Genomic DNA, 27,746 nt, shown 5'->3' with positions numbered 1-27,746 from the left:
GTTGTGCTAAAAAAGAAATTTATTATAAAAATAACTACTAGAAGCATTTCTTGAAACTATTTATTACAAAACAATAAAGTAGGTATTGTGCAAATAACTTCTTTGGAAACGAGTTTACTTTGGTCCTAACATATCACCTGGTTGAACCCATTTATCGAATTGTTCTGATGTTAAATATCCTAATTTGATTGCTGTTTCCTTTAACGTTGCCCCTTCCTTGTGAGCAGTTTTTGCTATTTTGGCAGCTTTATCGTAACCTATGTGTGGATTCAATGCAGTCACTAACATCAAAGATTCATTCAGCAGTTGGCTGATGCGATCTCTGAAATTTTAGAAAACAAACGTTAGTTATGCAGAATTTTAAATAAGATTGCAATTTTTTAAAAATAATTATTCGCGATTTGATTAATAAGAAATTTTTAAAGAGCTCGTACTAAATGGAACTAAACAGATTCTAATAATTTTCTTCTGTAATCTTAGTTTTATATATCAGAGATTTAAATCTATCCAAAATTCAATAAAATTCACTTCAGCAATTTATCACTGTAGTGATAAGTTAAAAAAAATTAATAGTGATACATTATTTCCGGTAGCTGTTGATTAAGTTGATTTTAGCCAGTATAATAATTTTATCCTAATTATAAGTATAATTATTTAATTTTATTAAGACAATAACAGGGTTGCCACTCAAATCTGGAAAAAAAATTCCCTGTGTTTCCCCTGTACATATTATGAGGAAGCAACAATTACTGTGCTGTTGTGTCAGCTATATTGGGTTAACTATATTTATAAGTTTTAATTGCTGGAAAAACAGCTGAACATACTTAAATAATGCTACAGTAAATTAAATAGTTTGGTATAGCTGAAATATCATGGTTAAATATTCCATAGATTACGTTTTGAGTGGTCGCTATTTTTTAAAAGATAAAAATGAGAAACAAAATTCCCTGTATTTTCCCAGTTTGTAAAGAAAAAATCAAAATTCCCTGCATTTCCCCTGGTATTTAAGGTGATTTTTAAATTCCCTGCATTTTTCAGGTTTTTCCCTGTTCTCCCTGTGGAGTGGCAACCCTGAATAATTTTTTTAAAACTTAAAATGAAAAAAAATCTATATTTTAAAGCACTAAATATCATGCAATGTAAGCACTTGTAATGGGAATGTAAGATCTTGATATGATGCATTTTCAATGTTTTAATAAAAGCAGAATTTATTTTTTACGACAATGTCTTATTATTCAATGATTTAAAAGTCAATTTATCATTAAATATTATTTAAATAACAATTCAAATGTACATAGTGAAATACAAATCAAATTTATATATATTTCGCTTATTTTTAAAAATACATTTTTAATTTTCTTTTTAATTTCTAAACTTTCCTATACCAAAACAATTTAAAACAGTATCCTTTTTACGTAAAGAGAAACCACTACTTACTTATTTGGAATAATTCCTTTAACACAATTATTAGTAAAAGAGACAGAGCTGTCAGCAATTAGTCGCACAGAACGCAACACATTTGCAACCATCATAGGTTTAAACACATTCAATTCAAAATGACCATTACTGCCCCCAACTGTAGTTGCAACATGATTTCCCATAACTTGTGCTGCAACCATTGTAATGGCTTCACACTGGGTTGGGTTGACTTTGCCTAAAATAAAAATGCTTTTTTTATTCAAAAATCATAACTTTTATTAACATCACAAAAATAATGACAATATTTTTGAGACAAATTCTAGAAGTTCACAACATATTTTTTTGATTCTCCAATATGAATGAAAAAAAAAAATTTACGATAAATTAATAAATTTCTTTTAAAATTTAGTTTATCAATTAACTTGAAAATTTGGAAAAGCTTTAAAAACTGTACATCCTTGTTTGCTCTTTTTTTTTTTTTTTTAAGTGTATGATTTAGTCATACAAATAATTACCTATTAAAAGTTTCTTTTTTTTTTAGTAAACTTGAATTCAGATTTGACCAGTAACCGGATTTAATTAGAATTTTTCTTTTTCTTGAGCTTCTCATGATGTTCCTGTTCTACTCCATATGTACTATATAATGTGCGAGTGACTTTTCAGAAACAATTGTACTGTCCCCCACCTTCTTAAAAGATTCTAGCACAAGACACCGGCATCGATGATAATGATGTTTGTAAACTGCATCAAAACAGTTAAATGCTTCTGATTTTCTTTATTTGTTCTTTTTTGGTTAATTTGTTTAAAATTCTTGATAACTTTTAAAATGAATTTATAAAGCTAAATTAATAAAGGTGCAATGACATTAACATACCTGGCATTATGCTGCTACCCGGCTCATTTTCTGGAAGGATTAGTTCTCCTAAACCGCATCTAGGTCCTGAACCAAGGAATCTGATATCATTGGCAATTTTCATTAAACTACAAGCTACAACATTGAGTGCACCAGACATTTCAACCATAGCATCATGAGCAGCAAGGGCTTCAAATTTATTTGGAGCAGATACAAATGGCAATCCTAAAAACAAAATTGATTAGTTAATTTTAATGGTAATAAAGAAATACAAAACCATATGCTACTGGAATAAACTAAAAACAAATGCATACGCAAAAAAGTGTGTTACAAGGCTCATAAATTCTTTTTCCTTAACCTAATGTATGAAATTTAAAAAAAAACCCTTTTACTTATAATGTCCTTCAATAACTCACCTCTTTGTGGTTGTACATTGATATTGTCTTAAACATTATTGCCTTGAATGATAACATAGACAAAGTCAATGTAAATATATAACTTTGTCCCTCTTCGTTCTCACTCATAGAACTTTGTATTTTCCCTGTAGATTAATTTCATACAGAGAAATGAAAAAAATTTCCATGACCCATTTAGAATATATAATTTAAGGAAGTAAAAAATCCAATCAAGATGGCGTGCAAATTTTTATTAAAGCATTCATTAGGCCTATGACCAAAATATAATTTTTTTAAAAAAGCATTAATTAAATTTGTTTTCTAAAAAAGTTTAAGAGTCTCTGTTACCTTGGAATAATTTCATAATTTTTTTTACTTAATTATCTAATACAGGGATGCTACTCGCAAAATATCAAATTGTCTCACCAGAAATTGCATTTCGTCTCAGTTAAAATCTCTTTTTGGTTCAGTTTGTCTCAGCTAAAATTATTTTTTCACTCAGTTTATCTCAGCTAAAATGATTATTAATCAGTTTGATAACAATATAAAGATAGTTTTCAGGATCCATAAAACCATTAATAGCATACTAGGAGTACTACAATTATACATACATTCACTATTGCTAGGATTTTAAAAAACCTGCATATGATTGATTATAAGAGTCCACAAAATTGTTTTATGGACTCTGTTGTTTTCATATATATTGCATTAATCATTTATGCCAACGAATAGTATCTGTTCCAGAATTTTACAAAGTAAATTTTAACTTTCTTATTTTTTAAAATATAATGGTGTTAACTTTCTAAAAAGAAATATCTATTTAGTTTCAGTAATTCAAAAGGGAAAATACCCATTTTATTTTGAGCTCAAATTTCATCTCAAAATATATAACTATTCAGTTAGTTACAATGGAAGGTCTACAGATTTCAATAATTAAAAGAGAAATTCAGTAATTAAGTAATAAGAGTTTAAGAAAATGCAAATAACACAAAAAAAAAAAAAAACACTCTTTGATAGAATTCAGGAGGTGCAGTGAAATTTTGAAATATTTTAGGTAGGAATTTTTCAAGAAAATTTTAGGGAGCACTTAATAGCCAAAAATTAGCATATATACATTTTTATATCAAAACAGAAATATATAAAAACTATTATAAACAATTTAAAAAGACACATATAAATATAATTTTCTTTCTAAAATGACTTGCATCCTTTATTAAGTATAAAAGTAAACTTTTTAGTTAATTGGCATTGACTAGCAGATTGTACTTTCTTGCATTCACAAGATCAGTTAGTTGACTATGTTCTTTTAATTTATATAGCTAAATATACAATCATAAAATGTGATTATGAATGCACTTAGTAATTGTTTAAATGCAACAACTGTAAAAAATATATCACATCTTTACAGTAACTAATTCAAGAAAAAAACTTAATTCTACTTCTTTCTAGAATCGTGATACTGGATTTTAAAATTGCGTGAATATGAATTGCGATTTTGGGTTTTAAAATCGCGATATTGGATTACAAAGTCGTGTGAATATGAATAACGATATTGGATTTTAAAATAGCGTGAATATGAATCGCGATTTTGGATATTAAAATCGCGTGAATATGAATCGCGATACTGGATTTCTATATCGCGTGAATATGAATCACGATATTGGATTTTAAAATCGAGTGAACATGAATCGCGATTTTTGATTTTAAAATCAAGTGAATATGAATCACGATATCGGATTTTAAAATCACGTGAATATGAATCGTGCGGTTGGATTTTAAAATCGCGTGAAAATGAATCGCGATTTTGGATTATAAAATCATGTGAATATGAATCACGCTGTTGGATTTTAAAAACACGAAAATACAAATCACGATATTGGATTTTAAAATCGCGTGAATATGAATCACGATTTTGGAGTATGAAATCAAGTGAATATGAATCGCGCAGCTGGATTTTAAAAACACAAATCACGATATTGGATTTTAAAATCGCGTCAATATGAATCACTATTTTGGATTTTAAAATCGCGTGAATATGAATCGTGCGGTTGGATTTTAAAATCGCGTGAATATGAATCACGATTTTGAATTTTAAAATCACGTGAATAAGAATCGTGCGGTTGGATTTTAAAATCGCGTGAATATGAATCACGATTTTGAATTTTAAAATCACGTGAATAAGAATAGCGCTGTTGGATTTTAAAAACGCGAAAATACAAATAGCGATATTGAATTTTTAAATCGCGTAAATAAGAATCACGATGAATAATTTTTAGATCACGTGAATACGAATAGCAATGAGTAATTTTTAAATAGCGTACAAATACGAAAAACGAGATCTGATATTACAACTGCGTGATAACGAATCGCAATATTGGATTTAAAAATGCGTGAATACGAATCGCGACGTTGGATTTTAAACTCGCGAGAATACAGATCGCGATATTGAATTTTTAAATTGAGTTAATAGGAATTGCTAGTAAGATTTTTAAACAGCGTAAAAAAAATCGCAACACATAAGTTTTAAATCAGTTAAATACGAAAATCGATGATTGATATTAAAATCGTCTGATTAAAAATCGCGATTTTAGCATATTCCAGCGCAGTTCCTAATATTTAAAATTCCGAAAATCAGCCAAACGAAAAAAAAAAAATCAAATATCGGTGGTCGAAACGAAACACTTAGACTCCTTTCCACTCTACAGCAGAAGTCGCGGCAATCCGACTATCGTTCCGGCGGCTTGGGTTTCTCTAATTGGACTCCCTAAAAATTTTAGTTTTTGGAACATGGTCGAAAATTTTAAAAATTGGGAGAAAAAAGCGGATTTCCGCTTTTTTGTGGAAGTCTTTCATCCCTTGGAGACGTGAACGGCAAAATGATCTCCAATGACTCACGGCAATGCGGATTAATATTTGAAACTGAATTCAGGTTTGCCAAATTTTGGACGTTTTGTCTCAGAATGGCGCTGCTTTGGCAGAAACTGAGCTGAATGTCGCAAAATGGCGCAGTTATGCCGTTTTGTCTCAGTTTGTCGCAAATGGCGCAGGCGTAGCATCCCTGCTAATATAATACAATGTAACATTTAATATAATACAATGTCGGCATTCAGGGAAACTATTAACAGGGTGCGTAGCCAAATCTTTGAATCAAAAATAAGCACTTTTTAAAAACTTTTCAAGCACTTTACAAAACTTTTCAAGCACTCAAAAAATTCATATTGAATCAATGATATTATGAAAAACAAAAACATTTTATGAACAGTTTTAGCATTAAAAAAAAACTTAAAAAGAAACGGACGTAAATCGAAACAATCAGTACTTTCCCACATAACCGAGTCAATTCAACTTGACTCTGAACTCAGAACAAAAGTACCCTTATCCCCTACATCAAAAAAGTGTTAGAAGTAAAATAAAATTATAAATTAAAAAGAAAAACATTTAATAAGGATCTGACTCTATCCGAATTGGAGCACTCTGGTTTCAGTTTCGAGTGTGCGCACATGCACAAGTCATAACGTGGTTACGACATGAAGTCCGTGTGAATGATTACGTAGCAAACACCCCATTTTTCGTGAAATGCAGGGGATCCGCCAGATATCACTGAAGGAAAAAAAAAATTTGGGAAAAAAAGCACTTTTTAAAAACGCCAGCTGAAAAAAGCACCTTTAAAAGCTTTTAAAAACGAAATCTCCCAAAAAGCACCTTTAAGTACTTTTTACAAACGCTACGCACCCTGTATTAAGTTTAAAGATAAAGATAAGTTCTGTTCAGTATTTTTATTTAGATCTTTACTTTTTCTATAAAATATACTTTATTTGCTCTGGTAAAAAATTTTATTGCTGTTCAGTGTTTAATTTAATGCAATTTTAAGTTTAAGAGTGCAATCCTAACATAATTTAAGTGAGGGGCAGTATTGTAGTGCTAAATTTTTTTTTTACAGGAACGCAGGTTATCCCATTATGAGTATGAAGGTATTTAAAATTATCAAAGAACATTAGCAAAGTTAGTTTTCAATTCGCTAGTATTAGGAGCAGATTTATACTAGCTTTCTTTTATAGAAAAATATTAAAATAAGTAATGAGTTCACTATAATTCTGGGAGCACGTTTAGCCTCACTTAAAAGCACCAGAACCATGTACCTGCACAGTCTGGCGCCACCACACCTGAGTGTAGGATGACCAGTAACCAAAATATAAATCTCTGATAGTTTCAAATAAAGAAACTACATATTTGACACGCATGTTCCATTGCATAGCAAACCGTGCATAAAACCATGTAACCAATAGAAACAAAACAAAAAATGCAAAAGAAAATTAACATACATTTTTAGTCCAAAAATAATTAAATAAACATATTGATGATAGAGCTAGCATGTTGGATGATTAAATTGCTTATAACTAGTAATTGATTGCTATAAATGTTTACGATATGTTATGGATGACAATAACATGAACATATTTGGATGAAAATAACACATTTGAATTAATTTAAAATATATAATAGATTATTATAGAATTTTAAATTAATTAATATTTTTTTAACTTTAAAACATAGAATGGGGTAGTATATAGATGTTAAAAAATAAAAAAACAAAATATGTCTCTTTAAAAAAAAGTAGCTTTAAAAAAAAGTAGCTTTGAAATACCTGTTATCTCAGCAACTTTAGCAGAAACCTTTTCAGCAAATCCAATTCTGGTGTTCAAACCGGTCCCAACAGCTGTACCTCCTTTATTGAAAATAGAATTTATTTATAAAATATCTAAAAACAAGGAAACTTACATAACAAAAAATAATTATCATTTCTAAAATAAACATTAAAAGGGCTTCATTTCAGCTAATTCTAGTGGCTAGATCACAAAAATTATTATCAGATTTTTTGCACTGCACAAGAGCAAAAATGAATGGTTTTCCCTCGTCGAAATGCCCTTGTTACATGCAGGATTAAGTTATCAATAAAATCAGAATTTAATAGACAAGAATAAGATCATGATTGTTTACTCTCTTAATATTAAACTAATGCATGAAACAGCACAGTAATTTTACTTTTATATTCCATATTCTAACAGTATTGAAAACTAATCTTCACTATTTTAAACAGAAAACTAATAAAAATTATAAACTTTTTTCAAATACTAAGATTTAAAAAATTTAATAGAAAAAATTTAAAAAAGACAGGAAGAGATTAAAGAATCTTCAAGTACGGAAACAGTTAAAGGTATCACTTCTTACCAATAGCGAGGTAATACACCCTGGGAAGAGAAGCCTTTATCCGCTGAATACCGTATTCTATTTGAGTTGTATAAGCACTAAACTCTTGACCAAGGGACAAAGGAACAGCATCCTAAAGAATAAGTGATGCTTTTCATTGAAAATGTAAATGCTCAATATAAAAAAAAATTTCTCTGAAGAATTTCAGGTAAGGGGTCATTTAAAAATTACATAAGAATATTTTTAGTGATTTTTGAAATAGTGTTTTAATATGATGAGTATTTATTTTGCAGATTTTACACTATTGCTAAAAATATTTTAACACTTCAGGGACTTAATCACTGAAGAATATCAAACCTCAACTGCCAATGCATATCCAATCATGTAGCATATTTCAATCATTAAGGCATAATGAAAAAAAAATATTTTTTGAAAAAGTTATTAAACAATAATAGTAATTGTGCAAAAAATGAAACATTATTTAAATTTTTCATTAAAACATTTAATTACTTTAGCATACATAATCAGGGTTCCTACACTGTTTTGAGAAAACAATATCCTGACTTTTGCAGGTTTTTCCTGACCTTTTACAATAAAATTCCTGACCCGCCGTTTCCCACCCCAACAAAACTTTTAACATTGCAGTTTCAATTAGTGCTAGCTAGTCATAAGTATCATATATTGAATAGGATAAACACTTATATATTAAAGTGGAATTGCGTAATAGCACTTTATATCCCAAACTATATTTTCAGAAAACTTGTGAAACATATTTTTAATTATCATGATTAGATTAAACCTTTAGTGTGTTTTTGTAGTTAGATACGAAAACTATTTAAATAAAAAGATCAAGAAAATCTGTTGGATTATGGAAATATTATTTTATTTAAAGTTAAGTGGAACCACATGCATGAGTGTCGTCAGGATATAAAGGGTTAATCAAATCTGCGAGATATATATCAGTATCCTCAAATAATATTTACTCTTAAAGCATACTAGAACATTTGTAACATTAAGTTATTAATTTTTAAAAATCACCAATTCACTTCAAACTGACTTTTCTTTTAAAAGATAATATTGAAATATACAGGGGAAAAAAGTCAAGAAAAGTTAATTATATACAAATAAAAATTCAGATAGAAAAATTATGCAACTTGTGAGAAAAATAAAATCAAAAATATCTTTTTTTTCAGTATTTTTAAATTTATTTCTGTAATACTGTTAGCTTCCGGAGAAACTCAGGGGCTCCTATGTTAGATATGTCTCAACATATTTTGTTGCTTGACAATTTTTGAATCAAGAACATCCAGTTCTGTTGCAGCAGTTTTCGTCAATTTAGATTTTCTTAATTTCAAATTATCTATCTTTTCTTTTATTCGTTTTCTAGAAATTTCAGCTTTTTCATTCTCTTAAATTTTTTTTTTTTTTTTTGGCTTCTAATGCATGTCTCCATCTTGTTCTAGATCCTTTTACAGCATCTAGCATTTTTTCATTAATGTCTATGTTTTTTATTCCATAATTGAATGAAACATAATCATACACATGCCTTTGTGAAATAATAGAGTCTTCATTGAGGTTTTCAACCAATTAGCTTTTATTGATTGAAAACCCCCCTTCGACTGTTGTGTTACAATGAGAAAGGATAAGAACAATTTTTATAATCTCCCACAAATTTTAAATTTTTTTTTTCTCAATGCAAATGTTTTGGAAAAAAATTATCTAATCTCTGTTGCTGTGGATAAAACTCTAAGAAACTCTTTTGCTCTTTTTTTTTTTTTTGGCAGCATCACAAACAGTAAAAATTCCTTTTTTTGCTTTTTCTGCTGCCGTTTCAGCTACCCAGATATTAACATGGAGAATTTCCAGACAGGTATCCATCCTTTGTTGAGCAGTGAATGGATGTTGAATGATCAATTTTGGAACTAAACTTGAAATGCCATGTGTCATACTATACAACAATGGACTTTTTTCGAGTATTATTTTGACCGTCGTCAAAAAGAATTTTCGACATTCTAACTTGAAATATCCCTTTTCTTTCTCACTAATTTTTATCATGTTCAGATATTTACTTGCTGCAAAACCTATATTCACATTATTAACACTTAATAGATTGTCATTGCTTGTTAAGTCAATACTTGCTATTTTTTTTTTTGCAGTTGTAGCAGTGTCTATAACCGACTTTTTTACACAACGCCGCAAAAGATTTTGTGTTAGTTCCAATATACTGGAATATAAGTATGAACAGAGAGGTTTCGAGGTCTGAAAATTTAAAAGAAAAGTTTGAAATTCTTCAGAAATTAGCTTAAAGAATGCTAATTATGGTAGGATTATCAGATCCTTAACACAGTCTTCGACATTTTTTATTGAGATTTTTTTCTCTTCTACATACCTTTTAATGTTGTCAAAAATTAATATGGCCCGCTCCACACAAGGAAGATTTTCCAGCCACTTGATTTGGCCAAACTTTTTTGGAAAAATTTTGCTACCAGATATGTTAGTATCCTTTGCTCGTAAATCAGTTATTTACACAAAGAGAAATAAACCTAGCAACCCTATCAAAAATGCCTTATCATTGGATAAACAGAAGAAAAATTGCTAACAGGACAGGTTCTACCAGGGATGCTATTATGAGGAAATTACATATTTTGAATTACAGAATTTTTCCTTGAAACTTTATGTTTGCCTGTCAGTCTTTGAATGAACTATAGTTTTTTTTATTTTCCTAACTTTATGAATATGTAAGAAAAATCCTTACTTTTTAGCTTAATTTTAGAATATCCTGACTTTTGCAGGTTTTCCTGACCATGTAGGAACCCTGATAATATTAATAATAATATAAATACACAACATTTGTTTACTATGGTAGTGAGATTTTGAGCTATAAAAGGGGGAAATAAAACTTGTGGCAGGGAGAACGATTAGACTTTTCCCCCCGAGAGGGAAAAACTGACAAGAATTGTTTGCTTTCCTTTTAGATTAGTAAAGTAGTGACTAGCTTGTTAACAATTTTCAGAGAAAGTAAAACACATTCAATTATTCTATAAATATTAAATCTATACAACATTATCTACTTTTAAATTATTGAACAGAATAAAATGAAAACACTTATTAAAGACTAAAAAGAAAATCTATGGACACCAAGTCTAAGTTTGAAATTTTACTAATTTTGCTGTATTGTTTACTTAATATTTTGTAAAAAAAAAAAAATGCAAAACATAATTTTACCATGGGTTGATAACATTAAGTAACTAAAAAATTAGTTTTTTTTGTTATACTTGAGTGTGAGTTCGTCCAATTTTCACGATGTCTGCAAACTCATGTTCTTTAGCTTTCAAAGCATCTAGAAGTTGCCTTAAAGAAGGCAACAATGCAAGTTCGACTTCCATCGCTACTGCTATATGCATTGCAGTTGGATAAGTGTCATTGGAACTCTAAATGAAAAAAAGAACAGAAAACTTATTGTTTAAAGTGAAACTCATAATTACACAATATTTCAAATTAAATATTAAAAGCATATTACATTTTATTAATCTTATTCAAATAACAATATCTATCTATCTTATCATCTATCTATCTATATATATATACATTGTATATATATATACATACACTCTGTAACAAAAAAATCGACGCACTAAGAAGGAGTTGTCCGATTGAAACGAAAATTGGTGGATAGGAAGACAATGTACAGAATAGTAAATGATTAAAATTTCAGAACAGTTGAATAATTTATTGCAGAGTTACAGTAACAAGTTCAATAAGGTGTTGACCCGCCTCTAGCCTGGATACAAGCTGCCATACGGCGTGGCATAGACCGATAAAGCTCCCGGATGGTCTTTTGCGGTATTTCCTGCCAAATTCGATCCAATTGTCGAACGAGGTCATCAACATTCCGTGCCAGATGCAATCGCCTTCCCATCATATCCCAGACATGCTCGCTGGGAGAGAGATCTGGTGATCTGGCAGACCAAGGAAGAGTTTGACAAGCTTGCAGACAGTTCATAGCAACACGTGCCGTATGTGGTCTGGCATTGCCCTGCTGAAAAACCAGCCCAGTGCGCTGTAAAAGGAACGGTAGCAAAACAGATCTTAGGATGTCGACGACGTACCGCTGTGCAGTAAGTGTACCTCTAATGACGACCAAAAGGGTCTGGCTGTCAAAGGCAATTGCACCCCAGACCATAATGCCTTGTTGAGGGCTGGTGTGGCGTGAAATAGTGAAGGCAGGATCCCCCCTCTGCCCTGTGCGTCTCCAAACACGTCTTCGATGATCGTCAGGACACAGTTGGAAGCGGGATTCGTCGTTAAAGACCATACGTCCCCAGTCGGCATCATTCCAGCCATATCTGTTCAAAACATTCATGCATACGAAATTTCAAAGCAATCGGATGATTGCTTCTTGGTGCGTAGATTTTTTTGTTATAGAGTGTATGCACACGATATATACAAGAAAGTTTTAAAATGAGAATTATTGTAGTATTTATTGAGCATTATGTGATTTTGACCCAAGAGATTTGCCAAATTAAGAAAATAATAAAATGTTACAAAAGATAAGAGTAAAATACTTTTGTCTCTTTTCACTTCCTGTATCAATAATGTAAAATAAATCCTGGTATTTAGAGCTACCTCTAATTCTATTTGCCTGAAATACTGACATTCCAAATAATTTTTTAACAAAGTGTCAATTGATCATTTTCACGTAATGTCAAGCAGTCACACATGTATTGTTATTGATTTCAGAAAAAATAGTTTTACGTTAGTTATAACCCAGGAGAAGGATAAACAAAAAATGTTAGATTTCTTTTTTATTAAATTAATGGAGGTTTTGTTTTTTTCTAAATAAATTACAATTAAGTTTCAAATTGTAGTTACGTATATAACAAAATATTATAAAATTTGTATGGATTGAAATTTTAGTTTTCATAGGAATTTTTCTGTCTCAGGATAAAGCAATGTTCAGGGATTTATGGTGTTTTTCACCGTTGATAGATCAATGAATTAAATGTGTGAATAGTGACGAATAAAGAACTTAATTCATATATTCTTTAAGATATAGACTAGGGCCTTTATTCTGATAACAAGCTTAAGTCAAAGCAATTACTTAGTCTGACTTTAGCAAGAGTTTATGCTTTATAGTTACCATTAATATTCAGAAATAAGTTGATACTCACAGGAGTCTGTCCAGACATTTTGTAAAATTGAGAAAAAATTACTCGTAATTTGTTAATGTAAAATAAACGTTAAGTCAAATTCTTTCAACCAGGGTCCTGCTTTTGTGAATTTGTGCAAATAGGATCCTGTTATTGCGAAAAACTTTTTCAATGAGTTTTTAAATTCTAAAGAGATACAAGATTATACTCAACACTGTAAAATTATAATGAAAAAATTTTTTTTTAAATAAACAGCAATTGCTGCTACTAAATTAGAGATGCAACATACAAATATTTGGTATTTAGCCTATATTGCTGAATGTAGAATATTCATTTCGGACGAATAAAGGAAGAAGCGTCTGCTGAAGACAAAACTTAGTTTGTTTACATCTGTCTTTCTTTCCCCCCACTCCCCCGGGAAAGGTTTATTCGATTAACAGAACAATAATGAAAATAAACAAATTTGTTAAGGGTCTGATTAAAAGAAATTAATTTGTAAAGGGTCCATTTTTATGTTAATATATTTTGTGAAGGGTCCGTTTTTATGAAGAGATATTTTGTGAAGGGTCTGTCTTTATGAAAAGATATTTCGTGAAGGGTCCGTTAACGGACCCAAATTTCTTCTAAACAGACCCTTGACTTATTTCTGAATCTTTGATATTTACTAAATATCAAAGGTATATAATTAATATTTGGATTGATGGATTGTACATTGATGATTGTGATCTATTATAACACATAATAAATGTCTATTGGCCAAATTGTATCAATATATCACTTAATAATATTAAAACGATAAAGAAAACAAGAAACTTATTATTACTATCAGCAGAAATTTTTTCACAAAAAACTCAAAAGTGAAAAAAAGGCAATGAATTATTTTTAAGTATTACAGTTTTTTTCCCTTTTTTTTTAAGTATAAATTATATTTAAAATATCTAAATAAGTACAATTTTATTGAACTTTTTATTAATTAACAATAACTTTTTTTATTTAAAAAAAAAAGATTTAAAATAAACTGTTATTTTAGATGAGTATTTTTTTTTCAATTTAAAATTAGACACTGTAAAATAAATATTCTTTAAATATGAGTAGAATTACATATTTGTTTCTATACTGATAACAGGTTAAATTCAAATAATGATTTTTTCAGTGTATTGTGGAGGTATAAAATTAAACCAATTATTTACAAAATTATAAATGATAAATGTTTTTCACTGTTAAGCAATCTAAGCAAGTAATAAAATGATGGAAAATAAAAATATAAAATTAAAAATAAATTTAATATGAAAACATATAGAACAAAACTACTCAGTCCATAGTATTTTACAGCTAAAACATTATTACATAAATTAAGCAAACTATGTATTACCATTGTTGACTCATAATCATAAAGTGAAATTTACCTATATAATTGAGACTTATTAATTTATTTTAACACAGCAAAAAAATTAATTTCTTCTTTAAGTTTGACTTTTTTCTTTCTTTTATATCTAATAATTATCTCGAATACACTTTTCTTACATATTAAAAATACATATATAATTAATGAAGTTTAATTTAGATCTCATGTTAATAACTAGTACATATTTTAATATTAGATTAAAAATTCAAAAATCTTGTAATATATAATATAATGAAAAATATATGTAATCTAAGAAGTTTAATTAAGCTTTTTGTTAATGACTAGTGTGTTAATATAAGGCCATGTACTTAATTATTAGTATGCTTGACGCTTTCAGAATGTTTATTTGATTATCCTCATAATGTAACAAATATGTACAATAGATGAATAGATATTTAGAAATCGAGACAAGATTTATAATTCAAAAATTTTCTAATAAAGAAGTTAGAACTGGAAAAAAAAATTTGAAAAAAAAAAAAAAATTTGATTGGAAAATTATTTGCTTAAAATTTTTTAAGGGGCGCCAATGAGGTGGTTAAATTTTTTACATTTGTTATAGTTGCCTAGAGGCAACTATAACAAATGTAAAAAGTAGAAATTGTGATAAGATTTAGACAGTTTTTAAGCTTTCTAACTCACAGATGTTAATACTTCAAATAAAATTACTTCCAGCAATAATTTTTTAAAAAAATTCATTCCTTGATATTTTACAGGTTTGGGATATCATACCATAAACTCGATGATATTAAATTTTAAATATACATGAATAAGTTGATAAGATTCTAACAGCTAAAATATCAAATTTCTGATGTATTTTGAAGAATTATTTTCAGCTATTAAAACTAAAAATAAACAGAGTTTTATATATCACTTACTTGACTTTTATTTACATGATCATTAGGATGAACTGGATCTTTGCTACCTAACTGACCTCCAAGAATTTCTATAGCTCTATTAGCAATCACTTCATTAACATTCATATTAGTTTGAGTTCCAGAACCAGTTTGCCAAATAACTAAAGGAAAATGATCTACCAGTTTACCATCAATGACCTATAAATTTTACACATTAATATTACATCTACAAATATAAACAAAGAAAATCCGATTGCTGACTAAATAGCTTGATTACATGTAATTACATTATAATTAGCAACATAATTTTGAATAGCATTTTAGAATTTTTTAAAAAATATTGTAGATACCTTTTGAACATTCTCATCTAACTAGGTGGCATAATATCTTAACAGTGTTCTCCCTAAGTGTTTTTAGAAGGGCCGGCCGCCCGCCCTTTGATCTCTATAAATGCATCATCTTTGCCCGTTAAAAAAAAAAAACACCATCTCTTTAAAACATTGTCTTTTTATTCAAATTCCATTTTTATAAAAAATTAATAAACTGTTAAAATAATAATTACATGCAAAAATTATTTGTGTTTATAGGTTTAATTCTGATTACTATTAAAAATATTTACTTCGTCAAGATTATTCTCAACTGGTTACGTTTTTATAAGTTTCTCTTTTTCCAAGGGGGTAAATTAATAATTTTTAAAGTGATTTTCAATTTGAAAATTATTTTTTAATTAAATATTTTTTTAGAAAAAAATGCACTTTTAAATATTCAATTCATAATAATTTTCGGGATAATCTATACAAAAAATCTTTTAAGCTATTTATCAAAAAATTTTTTTTTTAGTTTACATAAAAAAAAACATTTAGGCCTTTAGAGTAATGATGAGAGAACAATACTTCTTAAAATATACACATAAAATAGCATAAGATGGCAACTTAATTGTTGAAGATCAAATTCCCTTATTACATGATATTACACATTTTAATAAATTTTTACGCTGTTAAATGAGAGCCATTTCAAAACTCAAAGTGCCCTCTTCTGTGAAGAAGCACCTTGCTCTTTTTTATTCCTAGGGAAAACTCTGTCTTTACAAGAAAAAAAGACTGATACTCATTTAAATAACATTCAATATTTAAAGATTCAAGATTTAAAAATGTAGATAATAACAGCAATGATTATTAAAAAAAAATACTGGCACTTCAAATGGCTTTAACTTCCAAAAAGAAAAATATGTATGTGGAAAAAAAATCTAATACTCAGTCAACATTCAAACTTTGTAATAAAACGTAAAATTTTTGGAGCTTCAAAACTGTTAGGACATTCAATGATTTAGTTAAGTATCAAAAATGGAGATATTTACTCACTTCATCAGCAGCTTGGCATATTGCATCGGCAATTCTAGAATCCAACCCAAATTCCTTGTTAACGTCTGCAGCAGCTTTCTTTAGAATGCCAAATGCTTTTATAATCGGTGGCTAAAATTCAAAATATGCATCAATGAAACATTTTATAAATATTTATCAAGTATAGAATTTGTGGAGAAGACAATCTGTGGTAGAAGAGTTGCATAAAATGGTTATAGATTGTGCTGTTAGAAATTATAAAAATATTAATATAGTATTTCTGTACAAAATGGAACATTCAAAAAATTTAATGAAATAAAATTTAAAATATGCTCCTTTTTCTTTCTTATGCCACTTATAAAAAATATATTAATTACAATTTAATATGATACAGACAAAACATGAGCCTGCTAATCTATTTAAATTGGATGACTTAGTAAGCACAATAAGTCAAATTCTAAACTTAATTTTATTTCATTCGAAAAATTTAAAAATATTATTTTTTTAAATTTTTTTTATTATTATTTCTTAAGATATGTATCAGAAGGTATAAAGAAATTTTAAGCATAAAAAAAGCTAAGAATTCTTTGAATTTCTAATTAACATTAATTAAAATTTAGATGAAATAAAAAAAGCCTTCAGCAATTTCATATAATTCTTATGAAAGTCTACAGATAAACAGCCTTTCTTATATAGATATAAAATTATGCATAGCCTCGCAAGATTATATTTTCTATATAATTATATAGCTTCATAAAGTTAATATAATATTGCTAGTTTAGTTTCTAATATATAGTTTCTTATTCCCAAGAAAATCATTTATACAAGTATTTAAAATTTTTGAGCATCCAAAACAAAAATTTCCATTGAGAAAAAAATAATTTAACACAGAAGTTGAAAGAAATTTTTAGATTAAAAGAAATTTTTTTCAATTTCATGCAAAACATATCAGATAACACTTGAACATCTTGAAATCTCTTTTTCATGAAGAAAATGTAAAATTACCTTTCTAAATTCGTATCCCAGATAGTCTTTTGCAGTTTAATCTACAAATAAATTAAGTTGATTTTTAGATACCACCTTTAACTTCTTATAACTGGAACAGTAGCATCCTATGCTCGCCTCTTTACAAGCATTAGTTTGGGAAAATGCATAAATTTTTTGAAGTTCCAAATTAAGTATTCTAGAGTGACCTCATGCAAAAGCATCCATTTTCATATTGGATCATAACATCATTGACAGATAAAGATTAAAAAAAATATTTGCTATTTCATCCTTTTGGCAACTAAATAATAAAAAATGTAATAAAGAAGGTTTAATAATCACCCTGAGAAGGTCGAAAACCACTTTAAACAATCAAGATGGAAAATAAGCCTTTCTTAACTATAATGCAAGATACTGATAGTATCAAAGGGCAATGGCTGCAAGTCCCTCACATGCTTTGAGGTTGATTAAGCAAAATAGCATTAGATCAATTTGATGAAAGAAAATAGCATCTTTTAATTTGTTGATTCAACATATAATTTATTTTAATATCCTCAAATAGTTTGTTCTCAACAATGATTTTGAAGTTTGTCATTTTTTGTTAACTTTTTTAAAACTTGCTTAGAGTTTTTGTTGGCGATATTCAATAGCTTGAAAAATGTTAAACAAATAAAATAATGCACAAAAATTGATTAATTTGGGACATAGATCTAATTTGACAAAATGTGTCAGTTGTATTTTAGAAAAGGATATTACAATTTTAAACTAGAATAGTATAATATAAACTATATTTTATAGTCTGATTCACTTTAATTAATTTTAAGCAATTAGAAATCAGTTATAAAATCACTGAAAAAAACTTTCAAAACCTTACAGGCATTCGTTCAGATTCACCTCCGATGTTAAAATTCATCATAGATCTCATTGTTTGAGCTCCATAATATTTTTCAGCAGGAACATTTAATTCACCAAAAGTATCAAATTCTTTTCTTGTTTTTCCCTGAAAAAAAAAAGCAATTTTTAAGTAATTCAAAAAATTATTAGTTCACAAACTTTTAAGTATAAATTATGAGTAGTCAGAAAAAGACTGAATAAACAATCATGCAAATTAGAATTACAACATACCTGTAAAATTACTTTGAACAATTTAATTTTTTAGGTTCTTAGATACAGAAAATTTTCCTTTTGAACTTGATACTTCGATTTTTTTTTTTACCCGATGTAAAGCATGTCACATGTGACGTATGCAGTTACACTCACACTATTAAATAAAATAATGCTTCAATATCAACTTAAAAAAAAAGAAAAGAGATCTGTGTTTTTACCTACATTAGGAGACAGCAATGCAGGGGCACATAAAACAAAATCACAGAAATGGATCAACTCGAAGAGTTGGAAAAACATTTCTCATTAATTTAAATAAAACTTAATTCATATTTGCTTTGTTTCAATAGCATAGGTATATATATTTAGTTTAAATATAACTTAATATCATATTTATAATTAATTAAATATAACTTAATTCACGCTTGCTTAAATTTAATTATAATTAATCTTTTGGCAGCAATAATTATCAATTTTACTTAATCAATAAAAAGGTGCAATATAGAGAATTTATTCATTTAAAATTCAGTTTTACAGAGACAAAATTTAATAACTGGAAGAGACATAATGGCATTTATTACACACAGATGTGAATTTTTTTTTTCACTTGAGTTACTGATTAGACACTATTTTTCTGACCAACTTCCTTATTCACATTTATTATTAAACTGTTTTTAGTCAGTGAAAACTTTCATAAATTTTAAAATCTTGTGTAGTACTTATAATAAGATAACTTCCCTATCATTGTCAACACATAATTTAATGATGTATACATAATTCATGGCATACAATATATAGCTTTCAAAAATAAATAAATTTTAGTATGATTTAATCTTATATTGTATCTATCACCTTAATAGTATACACCTTAATAATGGTATGAAATTATAAAGATTAATAAAACCAGATTAGAGTGAAAAACAGTAAAATTTTCCAATCATAATGTGTTAACAGCTTTTTTTTATATTTAAAGCATAAATTCAGGGTCTATTAAATAAATAACATTAAATTTATAAACAAGTATACAACAAAACATTTTGTTTAGACTACACAGATGTGGCCACACATTGTTATCTAAGTAGTTAAAATCCCCATAAGAAATAAATGGTTTGTCTTTAATATGATAATGCTAAAAATATATATTAAAATAGTATAAGCCGGTACTTTAAAATATTTATTAACTTACAGAAGCCATATTATATGAACTGATAGAAAGAGGCCGACACAACCCTAATCTGATTTCTGAGGAGTGATCAGCTATTTGCCGAAGCAAAATGCGCGAAATTGATCGAGATAACATTTTATAAGACATTATTTTAAATACTACTGAGGAAATTACGAAACTTTTATTTTATCGACCTTTAAAAGACTTTATTTTTGTTTAGTTTCTGTTTTGCACTTTCGTCACGGATTCGATCAAAAGAAATTATTTATTGTTTATATAGTTTTTTCATGCGAAGGAACGTAAATTAGTTCAAAATATTTTGGAAACTTTCGTTTATTTATTTATATTGAAATAAGGAGAAATTAAAATAATAAATAGGAGAAATTAAAATTTAATACAAGTCCAATATTCAATTTGAATTGAAGTGAGTAAAAGCCGGCTCAGAATGAAAACAATCATAAGCAAAACAAAAAAACTGAATAAAACTTATCTTTTCAAATACATTATTGGTATTGTCACGGAATGAATTAATAGCTGTTCATTGCATTGTGATAATACTTTTACACACATTTGATGCTTTCACACTTAATAAAAACTAATATATTTCTGTCTTTACGATTTTGCAGTACTATTTCATCGAGTGTTAGTTCTAAAATTGGTATGAAATTAATTTATTCATTGCTTCAAAATCAGGGAAATATTTTTGTGTCTGTTACAGGAGAGTAATTTTTTTATATCTTTGATAATTAATATTACTATGTAATTTTTTTACTTCCCAATTTATACTTATTAAAATAAAAATAACTGAGAATTTCTCCCAATTAATGTGATTTTTCATACAATACAAATAAAAACTAATGTTGTTTTTGTTATCATGTCTGTATCAGTACTAAATGCTTAAAAAATTATTAAAATGATTAAAAAATTTTAAATAGTGGAAATATTGGTAGAAAAGTTGGTTTTTTTAACTAAACTTAACGGAAAATATTTTGCCCAGATTTAAAAATTTCTCCCAAAACCAAATGTTAAACATCACAATTTATTACTCTAATATCAGCAAGAAAAAACCTAGTAAATCTGTCATAAGCGTGTACCCATACGTGATCTAATTTGTATTTAAAGTTAATCGAATTTTGATTAAGACTGCATTCAAGTTAAATATTAGTTTGACTGCAATTTCACAATAACACTGGAATATGTTTCTTTTTCAGCGGGAAAAATGAATGCAGTCTGTCGTAAATCAGCTGTTTACCCTGTTGAGCGATTTACATTGCCAGATGATAAAGTATTATGGAAACAGCCATACCCAGACTATACTCCACCTGCATATTCTGCTCCATATTTAAATACAGCACCATGGGCTGATCCTGATATTTCTGAGTGGGTATATTATTATTATTTTTTTTTTTTTTTTACTATATAAATTGATAATTTTTAAGTTTCTTGTTATTGCAGATAATTTTTTATTCTTCAATATGAAATTAATAAATGTATGTTTTTCTAATCTTTTATATTCTAAGAGAAATGTGCCAAGTTAGTTTTTTTATTTTCTATACTATTTTCACACAAATATTTGCATTTTGTTTAAATTTTTCAAATTTTATCGAAATTCTGAAAATGCAAAGGTAAGTGACAACTTAGTATGTATGTAAATTTCCTCTTCAAGTTCAATTTAAAAAACGTTAAAAGTAGAGATTATTACGGATAGAGATCATATTTTTTTAAAATTCTTTATTCTTAAGAGAAATTCTCAAAGTAATTCTGAAATATTCAGTTTATGTGTTTACAAAGGGTATTTTACTTCTTTCCATGAAATAAAGTTTTTTTTTTTGTTTATTTTTAAGAACTTATGCAGATTAAATTAGGCACCTGCACAGGAAAAAAAGGTATTTTTATTTTTATCTTATCTAAAAGGTATTTATTTAATGGGCAAAGAAATAAAATAAAATTTGCTAATAACAATAATTTACATTTTCATTGATTAATGCAACTTTTTCCCAATTTAGCAAAAGGCCATTATTATTCTAAAAAGGCAATAATTTCCTTTAGGGGCCGTTCAAAAAGTATGTACACAAAAATGGAGAAATTTTAAACCCCTCCCCCCCTTCGTACATTACCGTACATAAGGTCTTACTCCCCCCCCCTTAGAGTACGTACATTTTATTAGTCTACCCCCCTTTTTCATAAAAATTAAAATAATTATGTTTTAAATAAAATTAAATATTTACTTAAGGAGGGTGTAGGATAAAGTCAAATTTAAATTTGGTGTATGTTTATAAAGTACGTACTTTGTATAATACCTCCCCCCTCCCCATCGTACAAAACCGTACATAATAGCAAATCCCCTCCCCCCCCCTTCGGGATGTACGTACTTTTTGAACGGCCCCTTACACTTTCTATTAAAAAACATTGTCAATTAGTAAAAGAAATTTATTTTATTTTTACTTTACTAAAAGTAGCAAAGCAATCATATTAATTACTAATTTTTATTAATAAATTAACATATATATCGAGTTAATGAGCTAATTAGCTTAATAATTTATTTAAAATGCATGCATACATTAATAAAATAATAAATGTATGTTTTTAAGTGCCTGTAGTTATGATTTAGTAATTATAATGATTATTAATAATTATGATTTAATGATAGTGGAAGTAACTGCAAACTTTTAAAGACAAGTGCAACATGGGGGTGTGATGGCTATTTTTCTTTTCCCATATAAATCTATGTATTGATAGCAACAACAAACTAAAGAGTTGAAAATAACAAAAGTTTAAGAAATCCATTGTAGAGTTTTGGGGGAAAATAAAGAAGGGTTGAGGAAAGGAAGGACAAAAAGGGTATGGAGTCTATTACACCAGGGTGCTATAATTTACTTCAGGGGCAACAGGGTGGATTCTTTCCCATAAAAGAGCAGCAGGGTGCTGCGCACTGTTTACCCTGCCTGGAATGAGCTTTGGGTAATGGTAAATGTTTGTCTGGGTAATGGCAAAGCTCTACTGTACTTTAATTAGCAAATAATTATCTGATGATTCTTATTTGTAATAAGAAATGGTTTTATATAACGTAAATATTTTCTTTGAAAAAAGTCCACCTGTCTTTTAATTATATCAGCTTATTTATAGATAAGTTTTAGTTGTTAATCAAAATAATGTATGAAATTTGAGTTCAATGTCATTTTTAAGCTCTAATTTCAAACTCAAATGGAATGCAGAAGAAATTGTTCTATATAACATAAATATTTTATTTGAAAGAAGTCCATCTGTCTTTTAATTATATCAGCTTATTTATAGATAAGTTTTAGTTGTTATTTAAAATAATGTATGGAATTTGAGTGCAATGTCTTTCTTTAGCTCTAATTTCAAACCTAAATGGAATGCAGAAGACAATGGGATTGATCGAAGAAGCTTTGATAATGACTTAGTTATTTCTTACAATGTTGTTGATGGATATCCTCTAAATCCTAATGGTAGAACAGGCTTAAAAGGGAGAGGAAGATTGGGCAGGTGGGGACCAAATCATGCCGGAGATGCTATTGTATCCAGGTTAAAAATTTTATACTTATATCTTCTTGCTAATTGTATTAAAATTGCAAATGCCATAAATAGTTTACCTATTTTTAAATATTGATACCTTCATTTTGTTTTTATGTAATAAATAATGATTAATTTATTAAAATTTAAAAAGTTTACTATGTTATATGCAGGGTGTCCGCGCACCTGTAAAGTCATGAAAAATCTTGGAAAGTCATGAATTTCGGTATTGGTTAAAATTTGTCATGATTTTTACTATTTTTTGAAAGAAAGTCATGGATTTAGGTCTCCGAAAAATCTAATTTTTAAAATGGAATCTCCTTCCCCCCAATTTTATCCTGTTCCAAATATCTGAATTTCTAACAAAATCACCACTCAGTCATATTTTATTAGAATATAAAATGATTTTATCATGTTCTTTTAAAAATTATGGTGTTCTTTCAAAAAATGAAGGAAAAAATATCATTTCTAGATCGAATTATCCTTTAAACTCTCTTCTGTGATTTAAGAATTTTTATTATTATTATTTTTTAAATTTTATAAATTTAAAATTCTAGTTGAAGCAAACCAGTTATTGGTGAATTTTTTTTTATCCCGAAATGAACAGAGAAATCAGGAGTATTTCTTTCCTTTCTGATGAACAAGAAAAGTATCTTTAGAATATACTTCTGCAGAAAATTTTTTTTTTTTTGCTTTTGTATTTTTTTAGCTATTTTATTGTTTCAACTCTTTTCTTACTCTGTTTTTTTAAGTTTAAAATCTATAAATATGAAGAGTATAATAGTTTTGGTTATACCTATTTCCAATAATGTTATTATAATGCTTTTTTTTAATTTATTGTTGCGTTTTTGTTGGAGAAAATAGCAACTTAGTTAAGTCATGAAAAATTTTTGGAATTAGTCATGGATAAGCATGAAAAGTCATGAATTTGAATTTCTGAAATGTAGCAGGTACCCTGTATATGCATAGAAAGTTTCTGAATAATATAATTATAAGAAAATTGCCCTACTAAGCTTATTCTCTATAAATGGTTTTAATTGCATATTTTATTTTTTTTTAATTAATTTCTTATGCGTTAAATTTCAGCAAGATTTTTTTTTCTTTGCTTTAAGTATGTTATATATTTAGTATATTTTGAACCATCCTCTGAAACAATATTTTACCTATGACTCTGAATTGGAATCTAATATTTCTCACTTTTTTTAGAAATTATATTATTGTAATTTTAAAACTATATTTTTTTAAGAAGCTTGATTCTTTGTTCAGGTGGAAAACTAAGAATGGCCAAAAGGAACTTTCTACCACTGGAAAACCTGTTCTACAATTTATTGCAATTCTGAGAAAAGACTGTGGACAATGGGCTATTCCTGGGGTAATTCTAAAATTTGCTTAATGATGTGTCTTCACTGATTTTTAAGGCTTGAAATTCATTTTCAACTTATGTTATTTTCTCTTAAGCTTGCTTGTTTCTTTCAGCAAATTTTTTTTTTTAAAGTTTTGCTTTTGTTTATTACCACAAAAAAATTATGTCTTTTATAAATCTGAGCTTTTTAAAGTAATAAAGCTTTTTATGCTGATGAACTTTGATCTATAATCTAAACCAGGATTCCCTAACCATAAGGTTGTGGCAAATTATCTTTGTGAATATACTTTTATTTTATTATCTGTGAGAATGTTTCATATTGAACTATTTTATGAATATAGCGTATAAAATTCAAAACCCCATACAAGTTAAGAAAGAATTTCCACTATGATTGCTATTCCACTGTAATTGCACTGGTTGCTAAAAATAAATTGTTAAAAGATGGAAATGCTGGGAAAATAGAATTTAAAAAAGTTATATAGTAATTAGGCTGAAAATAATTTTGAAAAATACATTTATTTGTTAAGCTAATTATTTCAAATTGTATGTGTTCATACTCATTGTTCAATTCATTATATTAGATAATCTACTTGTTAGATTATATAGAATGTATGTTGATATTAGATATTTTGAGATGGTCAATTTATTCATATATTTGGATGAGAGGGGTTATCTTGTATTTTAATGTTTTTCCTTTTTACAACTTTAAATAACACATTTTTAAAAATTCATATTTTTCAAACAAAAAAGAAAAAAAATGTCTAAAGAAAAAGCATGCTTTGTTATATTGTCAAAATCTAAATTCTAGAGAGTTCAGAATTGTATTGAGAGTTCTGAGAAATATAACTTATATGCTTAAAGTAAATCAATAAATTTATCATAGCACCATTATGATGAATTTTTTCTGATCTGTCAGATTCTCGCTGATACATTTTGTTAATTTATCATTTTTATCTTAACATTTGGAAAAAAAGAAAGAAAAGAAAAAATTTTATGGGAATTATCACAGATATTTCTAGTTATTATTTTTATTTTTTTTTAATTAATGTGAAAATTTTCTAAGTAAATCAATGTATCATATAATAAAGTATATCAATATATCATATAAATTCAAATTATCTATTTACAGGGATTTGTTGACCCTAAAGAAGCTTCATCATCTGCAGTTTTACGAGAACTATTTGAAGAAGCTATAGATATGAAAAAGTTATCTAATGAGGTGCAAGAGGCCTTAAGAAGTTTTTTCAAGTGTGGAAAGCAGGTATTATTTTTATAACGGAAATTGTTTTTAATATTACTGGACTTAGTACAAAACAGTAATTAGTTTTATTTTAATGTCCAAAGTAATTACTGATTATAATTTAGTCTTGTAAAAGTTATTTTTTTTTTCTTCAAAAATTTACCTATACTTTCAATTAACTTTTATTGAGAATTTTTTACTTTCATAAAATTTTTGCTGTATTCATATAATATATTTTCTCATAATTAGAGAGTTATTTTTACCTTGCTGAAATGAAGCTATTAAATTAACTATAGTCATTTCTATTAGTTCCCAATTATATTTCTTAATTAACAAATTGACTGCCTCCTCAAAATTTCATTTGGAAACAAAATGACTACTACTATTAAAATTGGCTGCTTTCTGAAATCAAATCTGCAAAAACAGAATCATTATAATATATAAAGCATGTTAAAACTATTCTGTAATAAACCCGTTACTGCTACATTTTAAAATCAAAGTTTTTGTAGTTATATGTTTCCGGATCATATTTGTATTTAATTTTGCCTTCAATATTTTTAATTTTTTATATTTAGCATAAAGTTAAATGCTAGCTTCTTTCAAATGAGAAACATTGGATTATTTTTGGAAAATTGGAGGAACAGAATCGAAATGATGCAGAAAGTGCAAAGTGTTGATAAAGAAACTATTGATAAAGAAAAGGAAATATTGCATACTCTTCTTATTCAATGAAATAAGCCATAAAACTAGGAGATATTTATTTATAATGAGATATTTATTATAAATGTTTGTTGAATCAGTTTTTATTGAAATATGATACTAAATGTAAATTTATGCACATTTTAGGTTTACAAAGGTTATGTTGATGATCCAAGAAACACAGATAATGCATGGATTGAAACTACAGCTATAAATTTTCATGATGATTCTGGAAGTAATACAGAAAATATTATATTAGATGCTCGTGATGATGCAGTTGATGCTGCATGGATTGACATTGTTCCAGAAATGTCCATTTATCCTCCTCATTATGCTTTAATTGAGTGCCTGAAAAAAATTCATGAGAGCTCTCTTTGACATTGTTTTCTGATATATCTGTGATAATAAGTTATATACTCTTTTTGTGATTTAACATCGCTAATTAATTTTTTAAATAATTAAAGAACTTGTTAATTATAAATTCTAAACATTCATGCCTATGAACATTATACATTGTTACTTTTTTTTATAGAATATGTATTAAATTTGTTTATTCCATTGTATTACAAATTTGTAAATAAATTTTTCATGATACATTTTTTAAAATATTGTTTAATTTGTTTTGATCTTCAGTTTGCTTACTAAATCCAATAAAGGCAAATGTTTGTAATATGAAACAAAGGTAATCGATCAAAAGGAAGTTTAAATTGATAGCTGAAAATTTGCTATACTAGCATAGTTTATCTTATAAAAAATTATGCTTTAAAAATAAAATGCTTAAAAATTCTATCTTCAAAAAAGATGAAAACTCTGTGAAGATGAACGTGTCAAAAATCTTGAACTTAATTTTGTTATCAATTATTTCTGTACAAATTTAAAAGTTTGGTAAATTTATCCTCATTATTATGAGTGCAATCCTCATTATTTTTTATAATTCAGAACAATGAAATATCTGGCTGTTCTGCAATTTTCCTTTTGTATTCAAGTCTCTGGTTTGTTTGAGATTTTAATGTGAAAGGAAAAGTAAACAGTG

The 27,746-nt window shown here is 27.5% G+C and overlaps 2 protein-coding genes across 3 annotated transcripts; one reads left to right on the top strand and one right to left on the bottom strand.

The window, feature by feature from the left end:
- Positions 1-46: 46 nt before the first annotated feature.
- Positions 47-20,031, bottom strand: LOC107446090 (fumarate hydratase, mitochondrial). The gene is made up of 10 exons (XM_043051680.3): positions 19,899-20,031; positions 18,483-18,608; positions 16,646-16,756; positions 15,306-15,482; positions 11,151-11,306; positions 7,897-8,008; positions 7,313-7,393; positions 2,294-2,497; positions 1,438-1,654; positions 47-322 (listed from the first exon to the last, which is right to left on the bottom strand). The coding sequence occupies exons 1-10, from the start codon at positions 20,022-20,024 to the stop codon at positions 115-117; spliced, it is 1,518 nt and encodes a 505-aa protein (XP_042907614.1). The 5' UTR covers positions 20,025-20,031; the 3' UTR covers positions 47-114.
- A 138-nt stretch (positions 20,032-20,169) lies between these two features.
- LOC107446070 (ADP-ribose pyrophosphatase) lies at positions 20,170-27,319 on the top strand. Of its 2 annotated transcripts, none has more exons than XM_071179643.2 (6): positions 20,170-20,301; positions 21,089-21,257; positions 23,232-23,423; positions 24,678-24,783; positions 25,904-26,035; positions 26,861-27,319. In XM_071179643.2, the coding sequence occupies exons 2-6, from the start codon at positions 21,097-21,099 to the stop codon at positions 27,089-27,091; spliced, it is 822 nt and encodes a 273-aa protein (XP_071035744.2). In that variant the 5' UTR covers positions 20,170-20,301; positions 21,089-21,096; the 3' UTR covers positions 27,092-27,319. The 2 variants fall into 2 exon arrangements, with proteins under 2 accessions (XP_071035744.2, XP_042907625.2); XM_043051691.3 differs by having other exon boundaries at positions 20,294-20,535.
- Positions 27,320-27,746: the final 427 nt, after the last annotated feature.

This window comes from Parasteatoda tepidariorum, chromosome 3 (genome assembly GCF_982258835.1).
Source record: "Parasteatoda tepidariorum strain Cologne lab strain chromosome 3, Ptep-v5.0, whole genome shotgun sequence".
NCBI classification, from domain to species: Eukaryota; Metazoa; Arthropoda; class Arachnida; order Araneae; family Theridiidae; genus Parasteatoda; species Parasteatoda tepidariorum.
The sequence above is the reverse complement of the archived record's forward strand: the minus strand, read 5'-3'. Positions and strand labels throughout refer to the sequence as shown.